This window comes from Drosophila santomea, chromosome X (genome assembly GCF_016746245.2).
Source record: "Drosophila santomea strain STO CAGO 1482 chromosome X, Prin_Dsan_1.1, whole genome shotgun sequence".
In the NCBI taxonomy this organism is placed as follows: domain Eukaryota; kingdom Metazoa; phylum Arthropoda; class Insecta; order Diptera; family Drosophilidae; genus Drosophila; species Drosophila santomea.
Window position 1 is genome coordinate 11,561,412 of NC_053021.2, and position 24,646 is coordinate 11,586,057.

A 24,646-nucleotide genomic window follows, 5' to 3' on the forward strand; every position below is an offset into this window, starting at 1 on the left:
CAGCAAACAAACTCACCACTGTGTTCCCGCTGCGGTGGTTGTGCCCGCTAAGTGTGGTTGGTGTACTCGCTAAACGGTTGATTCGAACAGAGAGTATCGGAAAGTCGATGGTTATCGAACGGAATCGAGTCGCTGCATCGGTGCGTTGTCGCACCACTAACACACAACTTCAGTGCGGCGCGGGCGGGGCGTTTTCGTGAAAATCTACGCACGGACTTTTCGTAGTTACCCGATAGTAGCATCCGTTTGTTTTGTTCCGATTCGCATTATTTTTTTTTCTGTTCTCCGCCACTCTGTTTGGCAAGCGAACGCACTGTCCAAGTGCCCAGTTCGAATTGTGTGTGAATCACCGATGGCCGCGGGCAGGCTGAACTGCACCATAGTGGGATGCTGGTTCTGGTTGTCAATGCAAGTGGATGTGGAAGTGGAGGAAGAAGTGCAAATGCAAATGCAATCTGCGCAGTGCGGCTGCAATAAATGAGCAATAGGATTCTTATTTCATAAAGGACACGAAAGCTACTGCAATTGGAAGGCAAATTCAAATTTGATTGGGAATCATTCGAATTGGAATTGAATTTGTAACTGGAGTTGGAGTTCGGAGTACTTGGTACTGGGTGTGCGAGAGCGAAAGAGAGGGAGAGAGGCAGTGCAAGTGTGTGGGGGTAGCAGTCACACACACACACACACACACTCGCATACTTACAACTCCAGTGCATAAAACTCCAAACTGCGTTCGTCTCTCTCTTCGTTTCGTTTGCTCTCTTCCCTACGTTCGCCCACGCAACGCCTGGCGAGCGAGAGAGAGCGGTATAGAAGAGCAGGGGAGCCAGAGCGAGAGAGCAAGGAAGTGGTTTTTCCACCGAAAATATGGACAAAGGCGAACTGCAGAGTTAGCTGAAAATATAAAAAAGGAACGAGACACAAACAGCGACTGAAATAGCGGTTAACTGCGCTCCCTTACGGCGAATCGTTGAAATTCAAGACGGATCGCTATCGCATTTCTTCAATTATGTCTGTTTCGCTTTTCATTCCGCTGCAGTAAGCGATCGCAACTCAGAAAAGGAGAGCAGAGCGCCACAAAGGCGAAGGAGCAGCAATAGAGAGCGAGAATTAGGGAGAGAGAGAGAGAGAGAGCGTGCGTTCCCAATTGACGACTCCCACTCCCACACACACTCACCCCCGCCCCCTTGCACCCGTAATTACTATGGATTGTGGTGGTATTGCGACACATCAGCAACAACAACTACAACAGCAACAACTGCACTTACTCCAGCAACAGCTACAACAACAACAACACCAGCAGCGGCAACAACAACAGCACAGCCTCGAGGAAGCAGCAACAATAACAAATGTAAGTATCTCCCAAGTTTCTCCAAATGTGTGTGTTTGTGTTGCTCCTCTATTGCTATTTCCTCTGTACTTCATAATTCGCTCCCACACACAAAAAAAAAAAGAAGTCATGGGGCAGCGTACACAGGAAGAAACTGACGTGTACTTTTAAAGAATATTTTCTTCAAATTCTTTATAAAAACATTAAACTAGACTGATCTCAGACACCCGTGGTTGGCGACTGTTTGTGTTCTAACGAAATTGAATCAACTATAATTCTCCGTTAGCTATTTTTTCGAGTGTACTCAACATGTTTTACTCCTTGGCTATGAAAATAACCTAGTAATGCAGTGTGAGGAGATCAAAAGTCTTTGGCATTCGGTGATCCAAAGTTGAAAGATATCATTTTAGTTTGAATTTAGTTTGATAAAATACGAAGTTTCGAATTTTCCATTCCTGCCATTCAAAGGGGCCAGTGCGGAATTAATAAAAAACCAACACAGAGAGCGGAATAATTAATCTTTGGACCAGCTGCTGGGGCAAAAACCACAACAATAGCAACAACGATAAATGCTCAACGCTTTCAAGTCCAACAGAATGCCGACCTATTAATTGGTGTACTAACTTTTTCGCTCTCTCTTGCGGCTCTTTCTCCGTTCTTGCCCCATTACTTTCACCGTGCATAAACGCTGAAAGAGTTCCCGATCGCTGTGGTTCTGTTTTTCGTTTTTCGCCTCTGAGGTTCTCGATTTGTTTATGCGCGGGAGGCGGAGGAAAACCCGATTCCCGACGAAAGACGATGTGCGATGTGCGATACCATGGGGCAACAACAACAACAACAACAACAGCAGCGCAGTTGTTGCTGTCCCTTTGTTTTTACCGCCCCTCTGCCACTTCACTTCCCAGCAGTTTGTGGCACAACCCCAACAAGGAAGGTCGATTAGTTTCTGGATCAGGATGGTAAAAAACAGCTAAAACAAAGTCCATTTGGGCGAGATAATAATCAGACCCAATAACAACATCTTGTTTATAAGTGAACTTTATTTAAACCATATTTGAGCATGCAAATATCGCTTGGCACTGTATCGATAATTGTGTTTTTAGTTTAGGCGTATAATATGGATACATTTTGTTACAAAGAAAATAAACCTTTGATATGGTTACTATTAACAAGAGTTCAAAGAAGTTAAAATGGTTTAACAATTGGAATCCCTTTAGAGTCCATAATATCTATTATATTGAATTTATATTCTCCATATCTTTTTTATAATCCGTTTGAGTCCCTCACTTCGAAAGTAAACCCTGTTTGTTGTCAAACAGTGTTTTGTACACTGCACACACACATTTGGTATTTGGTATCTACACTTTAGAGTGAATTGTCAGGATGCCACGACGTGACTGCGTGCAGCTCAAGGACGAGGACATGGGAATCGTTCTCCCGGTGCGTGTCAAATTTGCCTAATTGCGCCCAAAGGTCAGCAAAATTCTGAAAAACTGCGCTTGCCCAACCATTTCTGCTTGGCCAGCACGCACAATTTTCATTTCCCAAAAGCAAATATTACACATCAGCATAAAAGGTATGCGTGTGGTTGAGTAAACAGTTTTTAAGTAGGCAATTTTGCATTGTGTCAAACACACACTAGTTGGATAGAAAACTCATGGGAAAACGTTTCAGAAACAGTTGAGAACTCTATTTTGACTCCATTTCAATATCTTCTTTACGTTTAGAAGACCTAAGTGAAACAAATTGGGATAAAATTTACTTTGACTTAACTCAGTCGATGAGTGACAATATAATGGCAATGTAAATCCTTTGGATTTCTTCTACATTTCTCTAGTAAAAACATCTCTAGAAAAAACATCCTTTTAATTGAAGTTTCGCAGACAAACGATTGATTTGGTGTTGTTATCCCCGATTTGTAACCGTGTACGCACTTGCATCCGTCGTCCAGCGCTGCCAACTTGCTTGCATCTGCAGCCCGGTTGGCAGCGCCGTCGGCTCTCTCGCTCCCGCTTGTTGTGTTTGAGTTTGAGTTGCTGCGCTTGTGAGTTTCTCAGCTTGTCGGTTTCCGACTGCGCCATTTGGGTTTCGACCGACGCGCGCAGGAGACGTGACATCGCAGAACATCGGCGAACGGAAAACGAACACGAACACGAACATCAACAACGAGTGCGAGTGCGAGAGTGATTGGAAGTAAAGAGCGCGCGCGGAATTCGAAGTGCACAATTATTCAATTTTATTTTTATTTTTTTGACTTTGCGTTCCGTTTCGGTCCAAATACGTCGCCTTCTTTTGTTTTTTTTTTTCGCTTTTTTCTCTTGTGCGCTGCGCTTATTAAGTTCCTTTAAAGTGCCTGGACCATTGTGTTGTGATTGTCGCTTTTAAATACACAAACATCGCAGGAAGAGGAAGCAGCATTGTGCGGGGTAAATGAAGCAATAATTAAAAGTGCCCTTTATTAATTGCCAAAAGGGCGAAAGTGATGGGTGGAACGGGCTGGGGAAGAAGGGTGCAAAAGAAAAGAATCCGATGACTTTAAAGAAAACCATAACGATTGGCATTAGAATCAGTATATTTTATCATTTCCTAACTACCGATAACCTCATTTCACGGCGACACATGTGCATATCTCTTTGAAAAGCAGCACAGCGAAGTGCAGATGAATACTGGGCAGTACAGTAAAGTGTGTTAGATGCACACAAGTGGAAAATTAAACATAAGCGAGAAATGTAACTCAACATTTTTTGTCAAATATTTGCCGCCGCAATTGATAGACACTTGTAAATATGCATTACAGCTGGAAAATTCAATGATTTGAAAAAATCATTAAATCCCTTCGTTAAACTAAAGTGATATTTAATATTGATTGGAATTCCACCATTTTGACAAGAGAAGGGTAGACCTTGGGCTCATTTAGCCATTGTTTACTGTGCCTTTCCATTTGTTGCGCCCCCCACCAAAAAAACGGAGCTTGCAACGCAAGCGTGGGTGGCAACCCTGGCCACCACGGCTCTCCCTTGTGATTTTCGCCGGTTTTTGGCTCAGTCATATGTGCGTCATTCCGCTCCCTCCTCCTTCGCATCCGCCACCGCCATCGCCACCCCGCAGAGAGTCACCCGCATTGTCGACTCCTTGGCCACTCTCTATTCTCGCCCACTCCTTACTCCGCCTTCGCCAAATTGCTTCTGCACGTTCGTCAAATATTTGCTCAACTCTTTTTAATTACATTACACACACTCACGCATTTACCGCTGTTACCCCGTTTGCCCCGTTACTCCTTCACACGCGGAAAACAGTGGCTTACGCAGAGGGAGGCTACAAAACACTCCACTTTTGGCTGTTAGAATTCTAGTATGCAATAAAGTCTTCATTAAAATGCAAATGGGAAACAAACAATGTAAAGAGTTAAATAGAAACCCCCCTTACGATTTACTGGGTACGCCACTGGCACGCACACAACAAACAGCTTGTAATTGCAGATCTCTCGCCGATTTGACGGGAGACTGGACCAAAAAGAGAGCTGCATTTGGAAAAGAGTGACTCACACGCGGCAATTCGTGGAAATTCTGTGATTGATTTTATAGATTCCAAGCGAGAAAAAGACACTGGACCAGTTTTCCGATCATAGCAGGCCCATTAATTACACATGTACATACGCATACAGACATATCTAGTTTTGGGCCTCTTTCATTTATCGCTGCTTGGAGTTGGGGGTGTCGGGCATTCTCATACCTCTAAAAGGGACATAGATATGTATGAACAAGAGTCCATAAAGTATCAGCATATCCTATCTAGACTGTAGGATCTATGGAACTATAACAGCTAGAGAAATGCGAGTGGATCTAGTTACATGGTAGTTAGATTAAAACAATTCCAATCTTATTTTCAAGGGGATTCGATTAAGAGGAAATCTTGACCTGATTGATTTCGGAAAATGTACTGCATTGCAATGCTTACTTTGGTAATGGTCCACTTGAGCAATGGAAATGTACTGAGGCGATTGTGTTGCGATTGCATTGGCCCTATTTGATGGTTATGGTCTTCTGTTGGGGCCCCCAGCCACCCACACATGTTTGTTTCGTAAATCCCAGAACAACGCAATCGCAGACGTGAAATGAGATTTTCATCTACAAAAATATTTAAAGTTTTTAAATGTCTTGCAGCGAGATATTGACAAATTATTGGATTTCTTGTGCTATTTTCTGATTTAATAAGAGAAGAGAAATGAATAACAAGATAATTTCATGGTCAATTATTTAAAAGAATATATTTATTTTCAGTTAACTTTTTATATATTTCTTTTGAAAATTGTTAGTACGTAAATCATATCATTTCTTTTCTTTATTCTTGTTGTTTTTTTTTTATATTTACTACCACAACTGGAAAATTTTCAAACAAGATATGCAAATGTAAAGGTATAAGTACGCACTAGAAAGCCCCTCTATAAGAAAGTACCATAAAGTTTGTGATCCCCTCATATTTGGAGGTACGACACTTTGGCTGCATATTTTGGGTGTTCTGATTTTACGATTTTTTCTTGTAGCACGCCCTGCTGCCTCTGATTTGCTTTGCTTGTGCTTGTGCTTGTGCTTCGGTTCTTGCTTTTTGCTTCTGCTATTCCCTTTCTGCTTTTGCTTTTACGTATGTACATACATGCGATGCCGGGTGCGACATCGTCAGAATTTTTATGCGGCAACTGCGACGCTGTTCATTTGTTGTTGCTGTCGCTGTAAAAATTTTATTATCGCTTGTTTCCGTTTAGGAACCAAAAATGGGGAAAAATAATGTACCGCACACGCAAACACTCGCCTGCGTTTTACCCGAAAGCATTTTCCATGATGGAAACCATCGTTTAGTAAAGTACGGCAGTTGAAAATGGCAGTTCACGCATTAAATTAAACGAAAGAAAGGTGTCAATTGTGGTCGAATGGGTATTTTAAAAGAAAATATATAAATTGAGTATATGTAAATGCAATGAAGAATATATAGACTTAAGAAATATTAAACCGATTAACTGTCATGCTATTTCCCCAAGCAATTATCTTGCGGAAGTTCTAGATAATATAATTATAGACTGCTCCTTTTTTGTCGCCATTATGCATTGCGAAATCGTGAATTTGTAAATTTATGTTTCTGCCCCCTTACTAATTGGTGCCACTTGGTGGTTCATTTCCTTCACCCACATACTGAATGTATTCTAACCGTCTGCATTTCGCAATCTTGAGCCACCTTGAGGCACTCGGTCATGGATGGGCCAGTCCGATAATTCTTTCTGTTTTTGATAATGCTCACTGCCACTGCTTCTTGCCGAGCATGCCGTCCAATTTAGCCTCTACTCCAGTATGCTATCGGTAGTAAAATGAAATTGTATGGATGTTACCATTCTGGAAAGAGTGGTTCTTTGTTTCAGTGGACAATGAATAGTTAGTGCCATAAGATTATGTTCTGGGTCAAGGTAGTCTGTGCAACAATAACAATCGTTTATTGAGCAATAATTATATATTCACTACCTGCATGGAACAGCCATTATGATGGTATACTGATCTGTAGAGAAATGCGATCACTTTATCTTTAATTTTTGTTAATCAACAATTATTATTCGAAACCATGAGCTTCAAAGACTTCAAAAGTGCAATTTCAGTCATTTATGTGCATAGCATTAGTTTATTTGTAGCGTAGTGTTTTTTTCTGTTAATCTCACAGTATTATCTACTGCATATGCCCAATTAGAGAGTTTCCCCATCTCGTTTTCCCTCATCTATTGATTTTTCCTCCCCCCTTTCGCTTCTGGAGATGCTGCTGCTGGGTCTCGGGGTCGATGGGTCTCGTCTTCATTTCAAAATAAGCGGACATTTTCTCGTATATCGTATTTTTAGTTGTGGTTTTGGTTTTGGCTTCGGATGGGGCTCCCCTCCGTTTTCGCCTTTCCCCATGCCCCATGCCTCATCTCTCATGCCCCATGCCATTCTTTATTCCCCACTCATCTTCCGCCATCCGCAGTGGGCGTCTGTTACACTTTGTAAATTATATTTAAACACGAGCTGGCGTTCGTCGTCTTTCGATGCGGATTCGTACTCGCAGTTGGATTCCGATTCCGATTCGGATTCGGGTTCGGATTTGGTTAGCGTCGGAGCAGATCGGTTTCGATCAGATGGCAACTGCTGCGGGAATGGGATCGGTTGGTGACCGGGGGGAGGGTGGGGGGCTCTCTGTGCGCCACCAAGTGGGCGTGCAGTGAGCCAATTTGGCTAATAGATTGTATTTCGCTCTTTTGCCACACTGGCGAGGGGGAGGGACGGAGGCAGAGAGAAGAGAGAAAGAGATACACGAGTGCAGTTGCATGCATGGGATGGGATTATTTAGCACACTGAACTCTGCGTTAAATGGGCCTTCGGTCACACTGTAAATCAGTTGGCTTGCTCCCAATTCAAATGCGGCTCCATTCCCATTCCCATTCCCGTATCCATTTCCATTTCCATTCGCATTCCCATTTCTATTACTATTCCTATTCCTATTCCAATTCCCATTCCCAGGCTCAATGTTTTCGCTAATTGACTTCGTCTAAAGTCCGCAATAAACATTTCAGCAATTTAAAGCGGACTCGCACACTCAGACATTTCACACACACACACACACACACATGTGCGTTGTGTTTACATATGCAAGATCTAGATATAGACTAGATGGACTGTATAATTTATAGATGGTCTTTAGCACATTTTGAATTCCGCATTCCGTTCCTAATTGATTCCGTTTGAAGAAACGAAAATGTTCTGCGTGGGCTTTGCATTTAGCTTCCAATTTGCCGAATTAGTTTCTATGATATTATAATGCACATTGATCGGAATTGAAATTGGAATTGGAATTGGAATACAAGCGCGCCCATTTGGGCCAATGATTGATTGAAAGTTCTGTGCTTATCACCGGCTCTATATTCCCCAGGGCACCCCACCAGCAGCCACCCCCAATCTCTTCTGAATTGATTGGGCTGCAATAAAAAATTTGTCCAAATTAAGAAGGGGTGGGTAAATCGACCATAAAGCTTGTAATCACACATTCTGATGATTTACAATTCAGCCCAAAAAAGAAGAAAATTATAACGAATGCGAGACCTACGAACCCCAGTCCACGCTCTACTACACTGCACTTTGCAGTATCAACAAGTGATTGATGTTGATGTGCATATGGTAGCTCTGGTTGAGGAGGCAGTGGAGGGCAGGGCACCGATGGTTTGCTCCTGGACAAAGGGAGACCGATTCGATCGCAGCCGGAGTGGCAGGAAGAGGGAAGGGGAAGGGGAGCAGCTCTAGTTTCAAGCATGGCTCTTGTTCTCAGTGCACTTGAAAAATAATATGCGTCCATCTTGAATGTATATCTAATAGCATCAATTACAACAAGGATGTTATATCTTATAGATTTTGCTAAGGAACGGTCGATCTAAAATAGGATAAAAATGGTTTTAAAATGGTTTCCTGAAGAATTCGCGTGAAGAAAACATACTGAACCCACTACTTTTTCTCAAGTGTACTTTGCGACACGCCTTGCATATGCGCAAATGGGATAACCAACCACCGCTGGAGGATGTACTCGAAAAACGCATCTGTTCCATGGGTCTGCGACGTCTGAGACGGAGACTATCTTGATCTCATAATCAACGGAGTGCGTGTAGTGTGTGCGGCTCAGTTGACTCAGGGGTTGAAGAAACGGGCAAGATGGTAGAAAAAAAACATGCTTAAATAAGCGGACGAACGGACGTCATCAGCATTTTTTTTGGGCCTGCTCGCTCTCTGTTTGCCACTTTGCATTGTGTTCAAAACTCGGTGGCAGGTGCAACCTCTGTTTGTTGCCATTGTTGTAGAGGTTCCCCAGCGATATGGGCATCGAATCGCGATGGGTATGGGTATGGTTATGGTATGGTATGGGTATATGTAGGTATGGTTATGGGTATGAATGCGTAGCAGCAGTTGCCCCGAAAAAAAAGGGGCGAAACCTCGGATCCGATTTATTGTTGATTATATTGTACAGGCGGCAGCTGCATTTAAGGACACGCGTCACTTGCCGCTCCTTTTGCACGCGCCACACAACACAACAAAAAAACAAAATAAGAATAAGAAAAGGAAGCGGAGAACGGTCTTCGTTCTTCGGTCAACAACGCAGATTTCTTCAACTTGCCCATGGTCTTTATTCCGAGCCAAGGGTTTCGAACCGCTTCTCAAGTGGCATCAGATGTTTCCTAAGGATCGCGTGCGCTGGTTTAGTGAGTTCTCTGTTTTCTTCCGCTTCCTGATGAGTTGCAGAGGGCTATTTTCTTGATGGGGGACTGAAATCGGGAACGGTTGTTAAGGGGATAAATATGATTGTTGATGACGCGTCTCCTTAATTGTTCAGCTGCTCTGTCAAATGCTTAAAACTGTCTCAAAAATGGCGATTAATAATGCATTTACTTGGCAATCGTGTCACATTGTGGGGATCTAGCAATATGACAATATAAAATCAGTTGTGGGAACCCCTGGGCAGCATTTCCGTTTTCCGGCAATTTGGGTTGTCCTTCATAGTTACTTACTCTTTAGTTTCCTCCGTTGCATCGCCTTGCCTTGAACTTCAGCGTACAGAGACAGAAATTCGGCAACGATTTGCAATGTCATCGTTTTGCAAAGGCAATTAGTAACGATATTGTAACAGTATCAAACTCTACAAGCTGCCTAACCGTATCAACTTCATATTATTTGTCTGTTTGCGGTACCACAGATTACTTTCCCACCAATTTCATCATATCCATGTTCTTTTCTCTCCGTGTACAACGGGGGGAACCTCCAATTAGGCTGCTTAACGAACCAAACCCAAAGTCAAACCGAAACGAAACGACGCAAAGTTAAGCAAAGTGTAGTAAAGTCAACTGAACTCAAGTCAACTCAACTCAAGTCAACTCATCTAAAGCCGAGTTTAAACACAACTCTGTTGCTTCTTGATGGTGCTGATGGTTATGGTGATGATGATGGCCGAAATGGTGGCGTAAATTCGAGCTGTGACATTATAAATTCTGTATGCCATATACTTACATACATATGTATACATATATTATTATATATATTCGTTTTACGAGCGACAATTTCGCCAAAGGAGCGAAACGCCTGCTCTATAAGGCCGTGGCTCCATGACTCCCCGGCTTTTGGCTGTGTGTGAATGGGGCCCATTAAAAGTTAAATTTAATTTATTAATTTATTTTCTGTTTGCCCGCCAGTGTTGCTTTTTGTCCACTCTTGTGTGTTGTTCGTGGTTTTTGTTTTTGTTTTTTTTTTTTGGCAACGCTGTTTGTTGTTTTTATTAATCGACTGCGGAAGTTGCTGTAAATGTCCACAAACATGAGAATATTCATAATGCGTTCGGCCGGGCCTTGAACAAAGAGCCCCCCCGACTTACCCGCCCATCTGGTTTGTTCCACCTCTAAACCTCCACCAGCCCCCCCTTCTTTGCCATTTTGGGGCACAGTGACGTCAGTGGGGAGGAGGGGAGTAGGGAGCGACGGGACTCTCGCTTTTAGTTAATTACTGGCGATATTATTGTAGTGTAGAAGTAATTACTTTGCTGCTGACTCCCGCGGGAGTGGAATGAGCTCCGAACATGCGACTTTGGTTGAGTAGGTCATGAGTGCTGAGTGCTGAGTGCTGGGTGCATGAGTGGTAACCACTTGTTAGATGAAGTTAGATGGGGCACCTTGGGTGAGGTAGGTCCATCAAAAGATCACAGCAGCCCCAGCACTTGGGGCTTAAGACCCAGCCTCGAATCGGAACCAAAAACCAGCTGCCCCCCCGTCCAGCTCTTTGGTCTGTCTGTTCATACAATTATCGGATCCGCTGGGTTATAATTGGTTTATCATGGAAGTCGGCAAGGCGGGCCGCCTGGTTGGCGCACCATTGATTTAGGCTCGTGTGCTTCGCCCAAGGTGAACAACAGAAAACCGATCCGCCAAGAACATTGAACTGCAGCTGAAAATCTTATTTACTTATTTACAGATCGACTGCGACTGAAACGCGGCGTTTCACGGAAAAACAGCAGTCGAGTGGTTTATCCCATTTCAGACTTTTAGACTTTCAGACACTCCGATTGTAATTTAAAACACCTTTAAACACAGACGTTTCAATAACGAGGCGATTTTATTGCCAGCAGTTACAAGGAAAACAAAAACGGGGAAGAGCTTTTCAGCAGCAAAAGTCAGCAAAACATTCCACTTTATCATGTGTCGAATTTGTTACTAGGAAAAAATGTTTATGTGGGGCAAGTTCCATTTCAAAGTCAGGAGCAGAAACAATAAAGTATTCAGTACTGTGGGTAATTACAACATTTTGCCGCCGTAAAATTATATGGTATTTTAGATTAATGCACGTATTTGTGCCAAAATGCCGCATAAGTTGTTATGAATTGAAAGCAAACTTACGTGAGTAACTTATAGTCAGTAGCAAAAATGTATAATTAAGTGTTTGGCTGCAACAGGAAATTGCAAAACGCCAAGCTTATTAGTAATACTCGTTCGCAGTGAGCAGAATTTGTTGGGTGTTTAGGCTAGAAACTTTCATTTAGTAAAGCTGAGTTCACAAACAACATGCTGTCGCCTTCTACTTTTCTATTTGGACTTGTATTGTTGACACTAGTCTGCGTAAACTGATGGTCCAGCAAATAGAAGACAGTGGTCAGCAGAATAGTCCACTAATTACTGTAGAAAATGTTAGGTATTTGGGGCCAGAAAATCGAAAATAATCAAGTTGCCTTGGTGGTTTATTAGTTGAAGGTATATAACGAGGAATTTCCATGTTTCATGTTAAAGTCACCTAGTTTTTGGTTGTTATTTCCATTTCGTGACTATTGCGACTGCAGTTGAGATAATGCTTATGAACTCGAATACATTATCGTTGTGATTCTATTAGGAGGTATACATCAGTCGAACGAGACGTTTTCCGCTTCTGTCGCGCTATAATTCCCAATGGGTTTTCGCGTAAACTGGATTCAAACCGGTTCTGATCCCTGGATTGATAGCAATAAAAAACGATGAAACAAATCTAGGCTAATTAACGACCTTGTTCATTAATAAGCTCCACAAACATGCAGCTTGCGAAAATCGTTCTCTGTAGCTAATAAAACTGACACCAAGATCGTTTTGTTGAACGAATCTTAAAGTGTTGCCGCTTTTTTTCTGCGTGTAATGGAGAGGGAATGCAGGGAGTGCAGTGGTGAAGCGACCTATGCAAATATGCAAACAAGAGTCGTAAACTAACAGCAACAAATGGCCGGTAGAATGGGATTCTGTGTGGGGTCTGTGCCTCCACTTCTGACCCCCGTGTCCATCCATTCCCGCCCTGCCCTCCTTTCCCCTTACCCGGTCATGTCAATGAGAATCTGTTGTTGCGGCTGTCATTGAACTTAGTGGACAAGCGATTGCGGGTTTTTGAGGGAAAAGGGCAGCCGTGGGGGTTATTTCTAATAACCGCCTTCTCTCTCTCTGTGCACTCCACATTCCGCTTTCCCATATGTATTTATGTACACTTCGGTCCATAAATCAACGCTAACCAAGCGGGGCGACATGTGCATTGTTGAATGGAACTGGAACTGGAACTCTAACCTCGTTTTAACCTTCCCCATATCCACGCACGATGATGTATCCACATCCACATCCACATGCACATCTATATCCATATCCATATCCATTCCATGTCATCATCAGCAGCCGCTGCCCTTCTCGGTGCGTTGAGCAGCTGACACTGATGGCGGATCATCACGAGTCCCGGGTGGAGTTCACTTGAGTAAAGTGCCAATTACCTAAAAAGAAAAATAAAAAACTACAACAACAACAGAAACCAAAAAACAAAAACGAAAACAAAAACAAAAACTAAAACAAAAAACCTTTTCGAGCCACGCAATGACTCATTCAGTGGAGCGTTGAAAAGGCCATAAAGTGAACCCAACTCCATTGGCAGAAAGTAAACGAAATGAACAAAATGACCAGTAAGACGTCGGCGGTTGTCAGCGATGTGACATGTATCATAGCCAGTTGCGATCAGATTGAGTGGATGTGTTAAAAAGCTGGGAAGACTTGAAAGACTTGACCAAACATGAGCACCACACTAGTGTGTGCTAGGGTAATAAAACAGTGCTTTACTTTTAGAGTGTGTAACCCAATCCATCGGGCATCGTTATTAGAAGTTCTTGTATCCGACATACAAACGGTCTAGTTAGTAAATACTGTATGTAAAAGAGTTGCCGATTCCGAACATGGTTTTAAATATATATTTGTTGGTTCCATTCAAATCTGTCTTCACTGCAAGTCGTTCCACCTCTTCCGTCTTTCTCTTTCTCTTTCTCTTCCCCTTCCCCTTACCCTTTCTCTTGGCCAACTGCCAGTCATTGTGATTGTTTTTGACCCCCTACCTCCATCCCTCCCTCCCTCCCTCCGTTCTGAGCCGCTTTAATACGTGACTTATGCCCTGGTAAATTACTTAACACTCGCCAGTCGTCGGCCAGCTTCAACTGCATTATATCGACAGTGCGGATTCGTCGTGAGAAACATCAGGAGCAGTAACAAGCGATAAAAAAAACAGTACTAATACTAGACTATATCGCCAATGGCCATTATAGCCATTTGGCTGGAGAAACGCCAAAAGTACTGGACTTGGAGCGAGGAAAGTCGGCTTAGCTTTTGATTGGCGAGCGTCAGCAGTGTTAGCGAAATGCACAGCAAGAAACTAGTACCTAGCTATGAAATGATTTGGGTTAGCAATTGAAAACTGTTATGAAACTCTTTCACATGAATGAATAAATATGTTCTTGAGCATTTCGTTGCGCTGGATTCTGTTCGAAACTGATAAACAAAATCGTTGAATCAGTATCAGTATTTCTCCAGGTGTGATTGGTGTTGGCGGCGGGAAGTCGTTGTCGTCCAAAAGTAAAATGTGTAACGTGTTTGAAGCGACAGAAGGCGACAGAGGAAACGGTTGGGCCAAGCCAGCTGCATTGGCCAACCGACTACAGACTTCACACTTTTGACTTCTGACTACCGACAATCGGCAATCGCTAATCGGAAAATCGTCGTTCGCCAGCGGACGCTGCATTGGGGCACGTTTCACAGAAGCAGCCGCAATGGCAAGCAAGATGGGGAGCCCTACTGATAGTACTTGGGTATTTCTGGGTCTCGTTATAAAGCCAAAGTTCCCCCAACTATTATTATCATCTGGCGCATTTTAAATTCGAGCCATGGCGACGACTCCACATCGCGGAGAATCGGTTCAGGCATGTTTTACATATCTGCTGCGTTTTGTACTTTAGTTTGAGCCAATGTTTCTGGGTCGGAACTGATAAACTATGGTCACTTAAAACAAACATAGTTTTAGAAACATTAGACCGATTGGAATCGGTGTGTTTATAGCAGTTGGATTCAGTTTTGGAAATGGAATTTCATGTTAGAGAAATTTATATATAAATAAAAATAAATATATAATGGTTTTTCATTGGAAAGCATGTTTACTAGACTTTTATAAAGTATATGGTAGCTAATCCAGTCTTGTCGCTTTCCATCTTTCCAGATCAACCTAAGGGGCATCTTAGTTGGCGGCGCTGCCAGCGGAGCAGCGGCTGGTGGTGCGACGACAACGACGACGACGACGACCGCCGCTGGCTTCGTGGCTGGTGGGGATTGCCCTGTGATCGGCGCCGGTGCTGGCGCTGGCGTCAAGCTGCGCAGGCACAGCGATCGTCCCCTGACGCCGGAGGCCAAGCAGCTCTCCCACACATACCGCATCTCGATGGCCAACCTGGAGGATTCGCAGGAATCGGAGCTGGACCAGATCCTGGGCGAGCTGAGTCTGCTGGAGGCGCAAATTAGCTACACCGAGGCGTCCATGCTGCCCGCCATGTGTGCACCCAGCGCCGGCGCTCAGATGGCACCGCCACCTGGAGTGGCCCAGTTGCCAAGTAGTGCTCCGTCGATGGTCTCCATGTCGGCAGCATCCTCGCGCTCCCACTCGCGCACCAACAGCACCATCTCAGCGGACGTGAGCAGCTGCTCGTCGTCCGGGATCTCGGAGAATGGACACGGACTAGGACTTGGCGGACCTGGATCGGCCGGAATGATCGTTCAGCCACCGCCACCGGGCGGCATGACCATGGGTATAACGCTGGGCGTTGTCACTCCCCGTGAACCGCGCACTGAGTCGCCAGACAATGACTCCGCTTTCAGCGACACGGTTTCGCTGCTGTCCAGCGAGTCGTCGGCCTCCTCGAACACATCCCTGCAGCAGCAGCAGCAGCAACAGCACCAACAGCACCAGCAGCAACAGAAACAACAGCTGGCCGGCGCGGAGAAACTACTCCACGGTGTCCATGGCCAGCACGGTGGCCAGCAGAGTGGCGTTAACAGCATCACGAAGGCGGACAAGATCCAGTTGGCACTGCATAAGCTGGAAAGCGCCCCCATCCGGCGGCTGTTTGTCAAGGCCTTTACCTCCGACGGTGCCTCCAAGTCACTGTTGGTGGATGAGCGCATGGGCTGTGGCCATGTAACACGCCTCTTGGCCGACAAGAACCACGTGCAAATGCAGTCGAACTGGGCGTTGGTCGAGCACTTGGGCGATCTCCAGATGGGTGAGTGTTTTTGAGTATGCACTGTGGATCATAGTGCCGCTTATTGGCGTTAAGTAAGGGCTTACATGTACATGTACTAATAACCTATTGCTTTCCCCACAGAACGCCTCTTTGAGGACCACGAACTGCTGGTGGACAACCTGATGACGTGGCACTCAGACGCCGGCAACCGAGTGCTCTTTCAACAGCGACCGGACAAGGTGACGCTGTTCCTGCGGCCGGAGCTCTACTTACCCGGACCCCAGATGGCGCCCGGATGCCAGCACGACGAGCAAACGCGTCAGATGCTGCTGGACGAGTTCTTCGATTCGCACAACCAGCTGCAGATGGACGGACCGCTTTACATGAAGGCGGACCCAAAGAAGGGCTGGAAGCGATATCACTTTGTGTTGCGCTCCTCGGGTCTCTACTACTTCCCCAAGGAGAAGACAAAGAACACGCGAGACCTGGCCTGCCTAAATCTGTTTCACGGCCACAATGTGTACACTGGATTGGGCTGGCGCAAGAAGTGGAAGTCGCCGACTGACTATACCTTTGGCTTCAAGGCGGTGGCGGACTCTTCGCTGGGCAAGTCGTGCCGCTCCCTCAAGATGCTCTGCGCTGAGGACCTGCCGACGCTGGACCGCTGGCTGACAGCCATACGCGTCTGCAAGTACGGCAAGCAGCTGTGGGACAGTCACAAATCGCTGCTCGAGGATCTCTGCCTGAGCCGCGACGATGCCGTCTCGCAGTCGAGCTTTGCAGCCTCCATGCGCAGCGAGTCCATCTCGAGCATCTCCTCGGCGGTACCGTCGCAGTGCGGCAGCGTTTCCTCGGCCATCAGCAGCATGTCCAACTCGACCAGCGGCCGCACATCGCGCGCCTCCAGCAGCAGCTCCAGTGGCTGCCTCTCGGACGACAACAACGCCTTCGACTCTGAGTTCACCACTGGCACCATTAAGCGCAAGCCCTCGATGAAGCCCAATCTCCCGCTGACCACGATGACACGCCAGCTAAAGGAGGTGGGCGAGATCACCATTTGCGAGAGCGCAGGTGGCGATGCCAGTTCCCCGGAGCGCAGTGGTACTCTAACGCGTCGCCACAGTCGTCGCAAGTCGCAGGAGAGCAACGGCAGCGGCACGCTCAAGCGCCGCCCGATTGCCGTGCCGGTGTCCACTGTCGTCAAGCAGACGGAGCCAATGGGCAGTGCCTCGTCCACCTCGTCCAGCAGCAACTCTACGCCGACGCCCACACCCAGCATATGCGCCAAACCGCCGCCAGGCGATTCAGCCTCGCTGATGTGTTCCTCTACGCTGTCTTTGGACTCGTTGCCACCGCCCCCGCCGCCACCAGCTTTAGATGGATCGGAGGACCAGGATGTGTACGGGTCACAGCTGTCGCTGGCCTCACTGCCACCACCACCTCCGCCCGAGGATGTGCTGGCCATGAACTATGCAGAACCCTCCAGTCCGTCTACTCCCACACCAATGAGCACTCCAATGATCATGCCCAACAGCAACGGATCGTTGCCCCCGGCGGTGCCGGCCAAGCCCATGAAGCCAGCAGTGAAGCAGGCGGCGGGCGGTCTCAAGGCCGCGCCACCATACAAGGCACCGCCGGATTACGTGGGTCCCGCCCTGCTGCCCGGGCCGCCATTGCCGCCGCCGCCTCCCGCCCAGAAAAAGGTCTCGTTTGCAGACTCTCCGGTGCTGTTGCGTCGCAAGATGTGCTCACCAGAACCCGTGCTGCCCCAGCGATCGCCCAGCACCACGCTCAGCTGTCATTCCAGCTCCAGCGCGGGATCGGCCTACCAGACCTATGCTCCCGGGCCTATGTTGCCGCCTCGTGCGGATGTGGCCCGCCTCTCTAGCCTGAGCAACGGCAGCAGCAGCGAGGTGACCTCGCCAAAGCGCCTGCAGGAGTCGGCCTCGAATCCGCCCCGCGACTTCCTAAAGGATCTGCAGCGCGTTATGCGCAAAAAATGGCAAGTGGCGCAAAAGTGCAAAGCGGAGCCGGCGACGACGCCGCATGAGGTCCTGGGCTTCCGGGACTTTAGCAACGAGGATCTTCTGGCCGCCCACAATCTCAACTCCGGAGCCAACTCCTCGCACTACTACCGCGAGACGGCCAACGTGAGCCACTGGGTGAGGAAGCACTACGAGTATGCCCACAACGCGCTCTACGAGAACGTGCACGCCCAGGCGGCGGCTGGAGTGCCTGGTGGAGAAGCCACCACGCCTCCTCTCCCACCACCACCTGGTAATTCAGTGGCAGCTAAGAAACGTCCGCCGCCGCCGCCTCCGAAGCGGAGCGACAAGACGCACCTGACCAACCGGGTGTAATGGCATTAGAGGAAAAGAGTAAGTCATCCGCTAAAGTGAATGCACATTCACCAAGGTGAACAATTCACTTTGACTTTCAGTAATTTTTGAACCATGGCTAATTTGTTTAATTTTCAGGTGAACCCGCTTACTTACTGAGATCCTCGTTCTAAAAAGGATGGACTTGCGTGCATGATCACAGTAATGCACTTGTCTAAAAGAAAGCAGAGAAAAGAATCTTACAAATTCCTATTTAAGTCTAGGCGACAACAGAGCGAGATGGAAAACCACTAATTAAAACCTACATATATTTTCTAAGAATATGCTATGGCCACGCCCACTTCTCTTACAAAAGTATTACGCATAATAGAGAATCAAGCTGTTGAACTTATTCACAGTTCAGAGTTAAACCACATCAAAAGTGTCAACAAGAAAGATTTTTAAAATTCTGCTAGAAGCCAAAAACGTCCACACAGGACCTTCTTGCTGTTAATCGCATATTCAAATTAAAGTTGTGTCTTTTATCTTTTTTAAAACTTAGTTTTAAGAATATTTGTATCAAAAGTTTAAACAAGAGTCAATAGTTTCAAGATTCTCCATTACATATTTTTTTTGTTGGCACTCTTGGCTTGGTTTTGGCTCATTATCTATATTTTCATTTTGAAAATCGAAAAAATTCTGCGGTACTCAACTGCGGAATGAAATGCAAAATGCAAAATGCAAAAAAAGGAATTCTGGCATTAGTAAAAATATTAAAGATACATTTTAGTTTGTAAAAAGAAAAAATGCATTTTAGAAACGATAGTGCATTATTTAAAGAACACTAAATTAGCGCTAGATAAGTGTACAATGTTTTTATATATACATGCACTCTTTTAATTGTTTAGTTGCTCGTAGTATTGATTTTACATATTTTTTTTGCGATAATCTTTGTAACGGTAGAGTGAACGTTTTATAAGCGCATGAAATGCGCTGCGCTAGCAAAAGGAAATGCCTTATAAAGCATATAAACCTAAAAAGGGGAAGCCCTGCATAAACACCTAATATACATAAATACACACACATAGGTACATGTGTTGATCTATCCAAATGTTTTGCTGTTTAAAGCGATACTATTCTCCCTTTCTAAATTTGTAATACCACTTTGATTGTTCAGTTTATAAAATCAAATGCTTAGTTTCAAAAGATTTGTCAAGTTCCTCAATAGTGTTAAAGTTGTATTTCTCTTTGTGCTTAGAAAACAACGCAGATAAAGCAGACAGATCAGCCATAAAATACAATTTGTATGTGCAAATCAAACTATTTATATTGAAGGCAATAAGAGAAAATGGAACTATTTCTGTACACAAATCAAATATGTATTCATATAGTAATTGTAATTGTAATAATATATAAATTAATATTTGGCTACATTTCGTTTGCGAATTTTGTTTCTCAACATATAATTTTTGAAGCGTTCCTATAGGTTCAATTTTTATATGCATATATTAACAACGTTCGGCGAAGCTTAATGGCTTTGGATTCTATATAATCGATGCAATAATCGAATAAATTTGATTAGCAATCCCTAAGTGATAGATTGGCAATTATCGATTTTGTATTGATTGTAATTTGTAATTGTTTTTGTGTAGTAACTCGTTTGCCATTTGTTTTATGTGTATGTTTGTGTACAGCCTGAAACAGCCATATATATCCATAAATATAGGCCCATATATGTACGTGCATGTGTGCATTTGTGTACGGTACGCCAATATCAGAGTATCAGCTTAAATGTCGTTGCTGCACGCATTGCATATATGCAAGTCTATATGATTCTATATGAAGTTTTGTTACGTTTATACCGGCTTGTGTGCTGCGATCAACTAGTGATCGAATCCATCAACTAAACTTCAACTTCGCCTTCTCTCTCCAGCCATCCTAGAAGTGTTCGGACTCCAGTCCTCCAGTCCCCAGATACCCTGCATCAGCTAGATAAGCCTGCTTTTGTTGCCCATCCTGTGTCACAGATCCCTACATGTGAAATATGTGAAACGTTCGTTTATTATGGTGAAATTGCATTTTACTTTCCTACGTATACAACACTAAAGGGTATTATGCATATAGATCTAGATATAAACATACTTAAATAAAGGAAATGCCAATTTTTTAAAGCTTAAATTTATACGAACATATTTTTTAGAAACTAAACGCTATATATATATATATATATATATGGTATATATGGTAGGAACACAAGGATGTGCCATAGGCGCCGTCGTCGTGTCGAAACAAAAAAGGGAATGGAAAACCTGCAACGTTTTTTGCTAAGGAATGTATTGAAATCTAACAGAACCTAGTCATTAAGTCCACGATAAAAGAAAGTACATTAAATGCTAAATAAATTTATTAAAAATGACACGCATATACAAAAGAAGGTTAAATCTAGAAACTTACTCGATGCTTTAGCTACAGAAAGCATTTTAACAATTTTAGTTTGCCATTTAACACATTATTTGTATTCTTTTGTTTCCGTTCGTTTGCTTACACATTTCGAACTCAATGTATAAACAATTAAGTAATGCAGTGACATAAATCATGGTTCAACTAAAAGAACAGAAATCAAACACAGAACAGAATCCTAATTATGCTAAATAAGGAAATAAGAAAACTCATATTGCAGCCCAAACTAAAACTAAATGAAAAGACTACTTACTCACTTCAATGGAGGTGAACAGAATAAGTATATCGCCGACACATTCAGACATCATATAATTCATATGCATTAACTACAAATTTACAAGTACAGCAACGGAAAACTACGACATCTAACTAAATAAATCAAAGGAAAATTCAATCTAATAAGTAAAAACCAGAAATTCTTTGCAGGGCTATTATATAGTGAACAATGTTGCCATTTGATACCACTTTTTTCCACAAATCAAACACATTTGATATGAAAATATATAATACTATATATACCTTATATTCCGCATCAAATGGAATTTTTTTGTAATTTTGATAGAAACATTCAAAACATAATTAAAACGAAAGCGAGCAACACACAAACTGTGCGAATGAAACGTGTTACGAAAACTATGAAAAATAAATGCGAGAAATGCCTAAGAAAATTTGAACAAAATAAAGTTGCCATTTTATTTGTTGGTGGGTCGCACTATAAACTAACAATATGCATTAGCAATAACGCAATCAGGATGCGATATCATGTTGTGCTTATCCATACTTCACTGTACCTATGCCCAGCACACGCCCACTTTCAAGTTGAGGGGAACAAGCGAAGACTTGCAAATTTACGCATTTTAATGTTCTCGCAACGAAACTGACCAGGATCGCCGCTTCGAAGGATGTGAGCCTGCGCTGCCCCAAACTCCTGCGTCGACGTCGGCAGCGGCAGAGACTGCGGCAGCGGCAGCAGCCTCAGTCGACATAATTTTCAGTTTCCTTGCCGCATTTTGTGGGGCTTTTTGGTCTTTTTGGGCGTTTTTTGCGAGCTTTCTTCTTTGGGGAGTGGGGCACGCACTGGCTGCCCACTGGCCGAGCAAAAGTAAGAAGAAGACGAAGATGCAGAGAAAGGGTTGCTCTGCATGCGTGTGTGTGTGTGTGCGTGTGTGTGTGTGTGGGGGGGTTTGTGTGTGCGGACCTTTGCTTGGCAGGCATTTTATTTATGCTGCGTAGTCGCTTCCTTGTAGCAGCCCCCCCTTTCAGCCTACCGTTGTTTATGCCCGTCAGACGGACATTACAGGGTATATATTTGATTATGCCAAAAGTTATGCAACTGGAACAAGGTAGCGTCTAGTTGAGAACCTGTAGATCAGGAAACTTGGAATAAAAGCGCTGCTTTACTAACAAACTAATATGATACAAATTAAAATAAAATTGTGCGATAATTTTGAAATTATTTTTTCAAAAGTTAAGGTCTTAAAATAAAACTCGTATATAGGAAATAAATAGTATTATTAATGTTTTAAGTTGGTTTTTAAAACCCAAAATATATTTTTTATATACATATACATATGATACAAATATATGTGAATATAGATTTCGCAACATACATACATATGTGATTCTGGTGGGTATCGGTTAGTCGTGGCATCCTCTGCTGTTTAAATTGGCAAGTGCCGGCGGGCGTAACGGCACCACCCCCTGACCACTGCCTCCTGGTTGTCCTGGTCGCCCGGCTCCTCCCCCACCCGCATCCGCATCCGCATCCTCATCAACGTGTTCGATGCTCCGAGCTGCGAACCCTTCAACCCGTTCGTGCGTTTGCTGTCCAGCTGGAAATTCGCTTCTGCTCCAGCTCCAGCTTCGTTTTGTGGGCGCTTTTGGGTGGGTTTTGGGTGGTTTTGGGTGGTTTTGGGTGGCTTTTGGGTGGTTTCCGAGTTGGGTGGTGGCTTCTGATGGTGGCCAGTAGGTGGGCTTAATTTAAGCGGGTTTTATTTTTTCTCAATTCCTCTCCCCGTTCGCTCTCTTTTTTACATGCCTCTCGCTTCTCCGCCTATTTTTTGTGTTTTTTATTTGATTTTGCTTCGCATTTTTACTTTTTTTCGGGGTTGCTCTCTGTGTGTGTGTGTGTGTGTGTGTTAATCTCGTTATGTTGTCCTTTGTTTGAAATGCCCACTGCTGCAGCGCTGCCGCGTCGCAGTCGACGTCGCTGCTGTAACTCTTTCGTTTTTTTATTTTCTATACAATTTGATATACATATGTATATATAATGTAAGATTGTTGTATTTACTTGTTCCGTCCTCGTCCAAGTTAAACAATTTTAATTGAATTTTGACAAAAATAGGGAAAACCATTTATTCACGAAAAAAGGGTTCGAAAGTTACAGATATTCCGTTTTGTTGCACGCAACCAAACAAATGAGTTGCAAGTGGGTGCTGATTTCGGCGAAGAGTATTGCCTATGTTTTGGGGCACAATAGAAGAACTTCTAGTTGCTTTAGTTTTTGAACTATTTTTAACTATCAAACTTGTGGATCTCGCGCTAAAGCATTTCACTTAAAAAGTTCTTAGAATTTGCTGTAGGAAAGTGCCAACTTTATAGAACTGAACTTTAGCTACATGTATGTATGTTTTGAAGAGTAATTACATCAATTAGATATATTTAAATATATACATATATATATATGTTTTAGCTAACTTTGTATCATTATTCTTTATTAATTGTACAATTAACTTGGTTTGATACAACTTTCTTTACTATATCATAGATTTGTAAATAATGTGGCGCTGTAGAATCTTAGACATTTGAACACTAAACTATTAAAATTTAATGGTATTATAAATGAAGTAGAAATTCAAGGAGCTTCTTGCTTAAAATTCCTAACTCAATGCCCCGGTCTCCGCTGGTCATAAATACATACTATATCATACATAGGTATACAAGTTCTAATAATTGCTAGCTTTTATGATTTATTTGCAATGGTTCCTCCGACTTTCGATCCAACTCCAAAGAAGACCTTAATCTAAGGTTAGACCTTCTTGCCATGTACTGATTAGGCTTGGATTGCGCCAGGGAAGGAGTCCTCTGGCATCGAGTTGTCCACCTCCTGGCACGCCATTAACCCGCCGTTGCCATGACAAATGATGCAAATTTAATTGGGCAAGGCATCGGCAAGCGGGCAGCGGGCATCAGTTTGCCAAAAAAAAGATGGCCATGCGAAATGTGAGCAAAATTGAGAGCCGAGTCGGTTGTCCTTTGATATTTAATATGTTTAAATATGCGAAGTCCTTCGAGCATGTCAGCAAAAAAGGACCCTGCTGGACACACACACTTGCACCCATGCACACATACACACACACACGCACACACACACGCATAAGCGCAATGTGTGTGTTCCGGCATGGCCAGAAACATCAGCAAAAGTCCAAAGCGAAATTCATTCAAACGAATCGAAATGAAACGAATTCAATTGATGACGACGACGGAGCTGGAATAATGCCAATGAAGAGTAAAGTAGATCGATAGATAGCCCATACTCACACACACACACACACATGCCCATAATGTGTGACGAGGGGTGGGGGGAGGAAGTGGGTGGCAGGTCCTACACAAAGGAAAAACCATCCACACATTTATTCAAAACTATTGGGCTACGAGAACTATGAATGCTACGTAAGACTAGGATGCTAGGACTAAACCACCAAAAAACACTTGATTGTCTTATCTTATCTAAATCTTATCTTTATATAAATTAGCTAAATACTAACAATTGGTTATCCTTTAAGATGTGACAGCAATGAAAGGCTGCAAAGTGAAGACGAAAGGGTTTACTTACACAAATATAAATAATCTTGTAAGATCACACAAGGGAAAGTTGCAATATTTGGCGAGAAGATTGTCTTTAGGCATCTTGGAGTTTGGGTTTTCATTGTTCTCTGTGTAGCGACGG

The 24,646-nt window shown here is 43.8% G+C and overlaps 1 protein-coding gene across 2 annotated transcripts; it reads left to right on the forward strand.

The window, feature by feature from the left end:
- Nucleotides 1–153: 153 nt before the first annotated feature.
- Nucleotides 154–21,376, forward strand: LOC120456091 (amyloid beta A4 precursor protein-binding family B member 1-interacting protein). 2 transcript variants are annotated; one of them, XM_039642685.2, is made up of 4 exons: nucleotides 154–1,351; nucleotides 14,902–15,958; nucleotides 16,061–18,297; nucleotides 18,397–21,376. In XM_039642685.2, the coding sequence occupies exons 1-3, from the start codon at nucleotides 1,205–1,207 to the stop codon at nucleotides 18,277–18,279; spliced, it is 3,423 nt and encodes a 1,140-aa protein (XP_039498619.1). In that variant the 5' UTR covers nucleotides 154–1,204; the 3' UTR covers nucleotides 18,280–18,297; nucleotides 18,397–21,376. The 2 variants fall into 2 exon arrangements, with proteins under 2 accessions (XP_039498619.1, XP_039498620.1); XM_039642686.2 differs by lacking the exon at nucleotides 154–1,351 and adding an exon at nucleotides 3,401–3,756.
- Nucleotides 21,377–24,646: the final 3,270 nt, after the last annotated feature.

Excerpts from the sequence above, each read along its gene's own strand:
- LOC120456091 (XM_039642685.2), top strand. The coding sequence starts at position 1,205 with ATGGATTGTGGTGGTATTGCGACACATCAGCAACAACAACTACAACAG. Across the intron at positions 1,352-14,901 it reads AAGCAGCAACAATAACAAAT|ATCAACCTAAGGGGCATCTT; the intron begins GTAAGTATCTCC and ends CCATCTTTCCAG. Across the intron at positions 15,959-16,060 it reads CTTGGGCGATCTCCAGATGG|AACGCCTCTTTGAGGACCAC; the intron begins GTGAGTGTTTTT and ends CTTTCCCCACAG.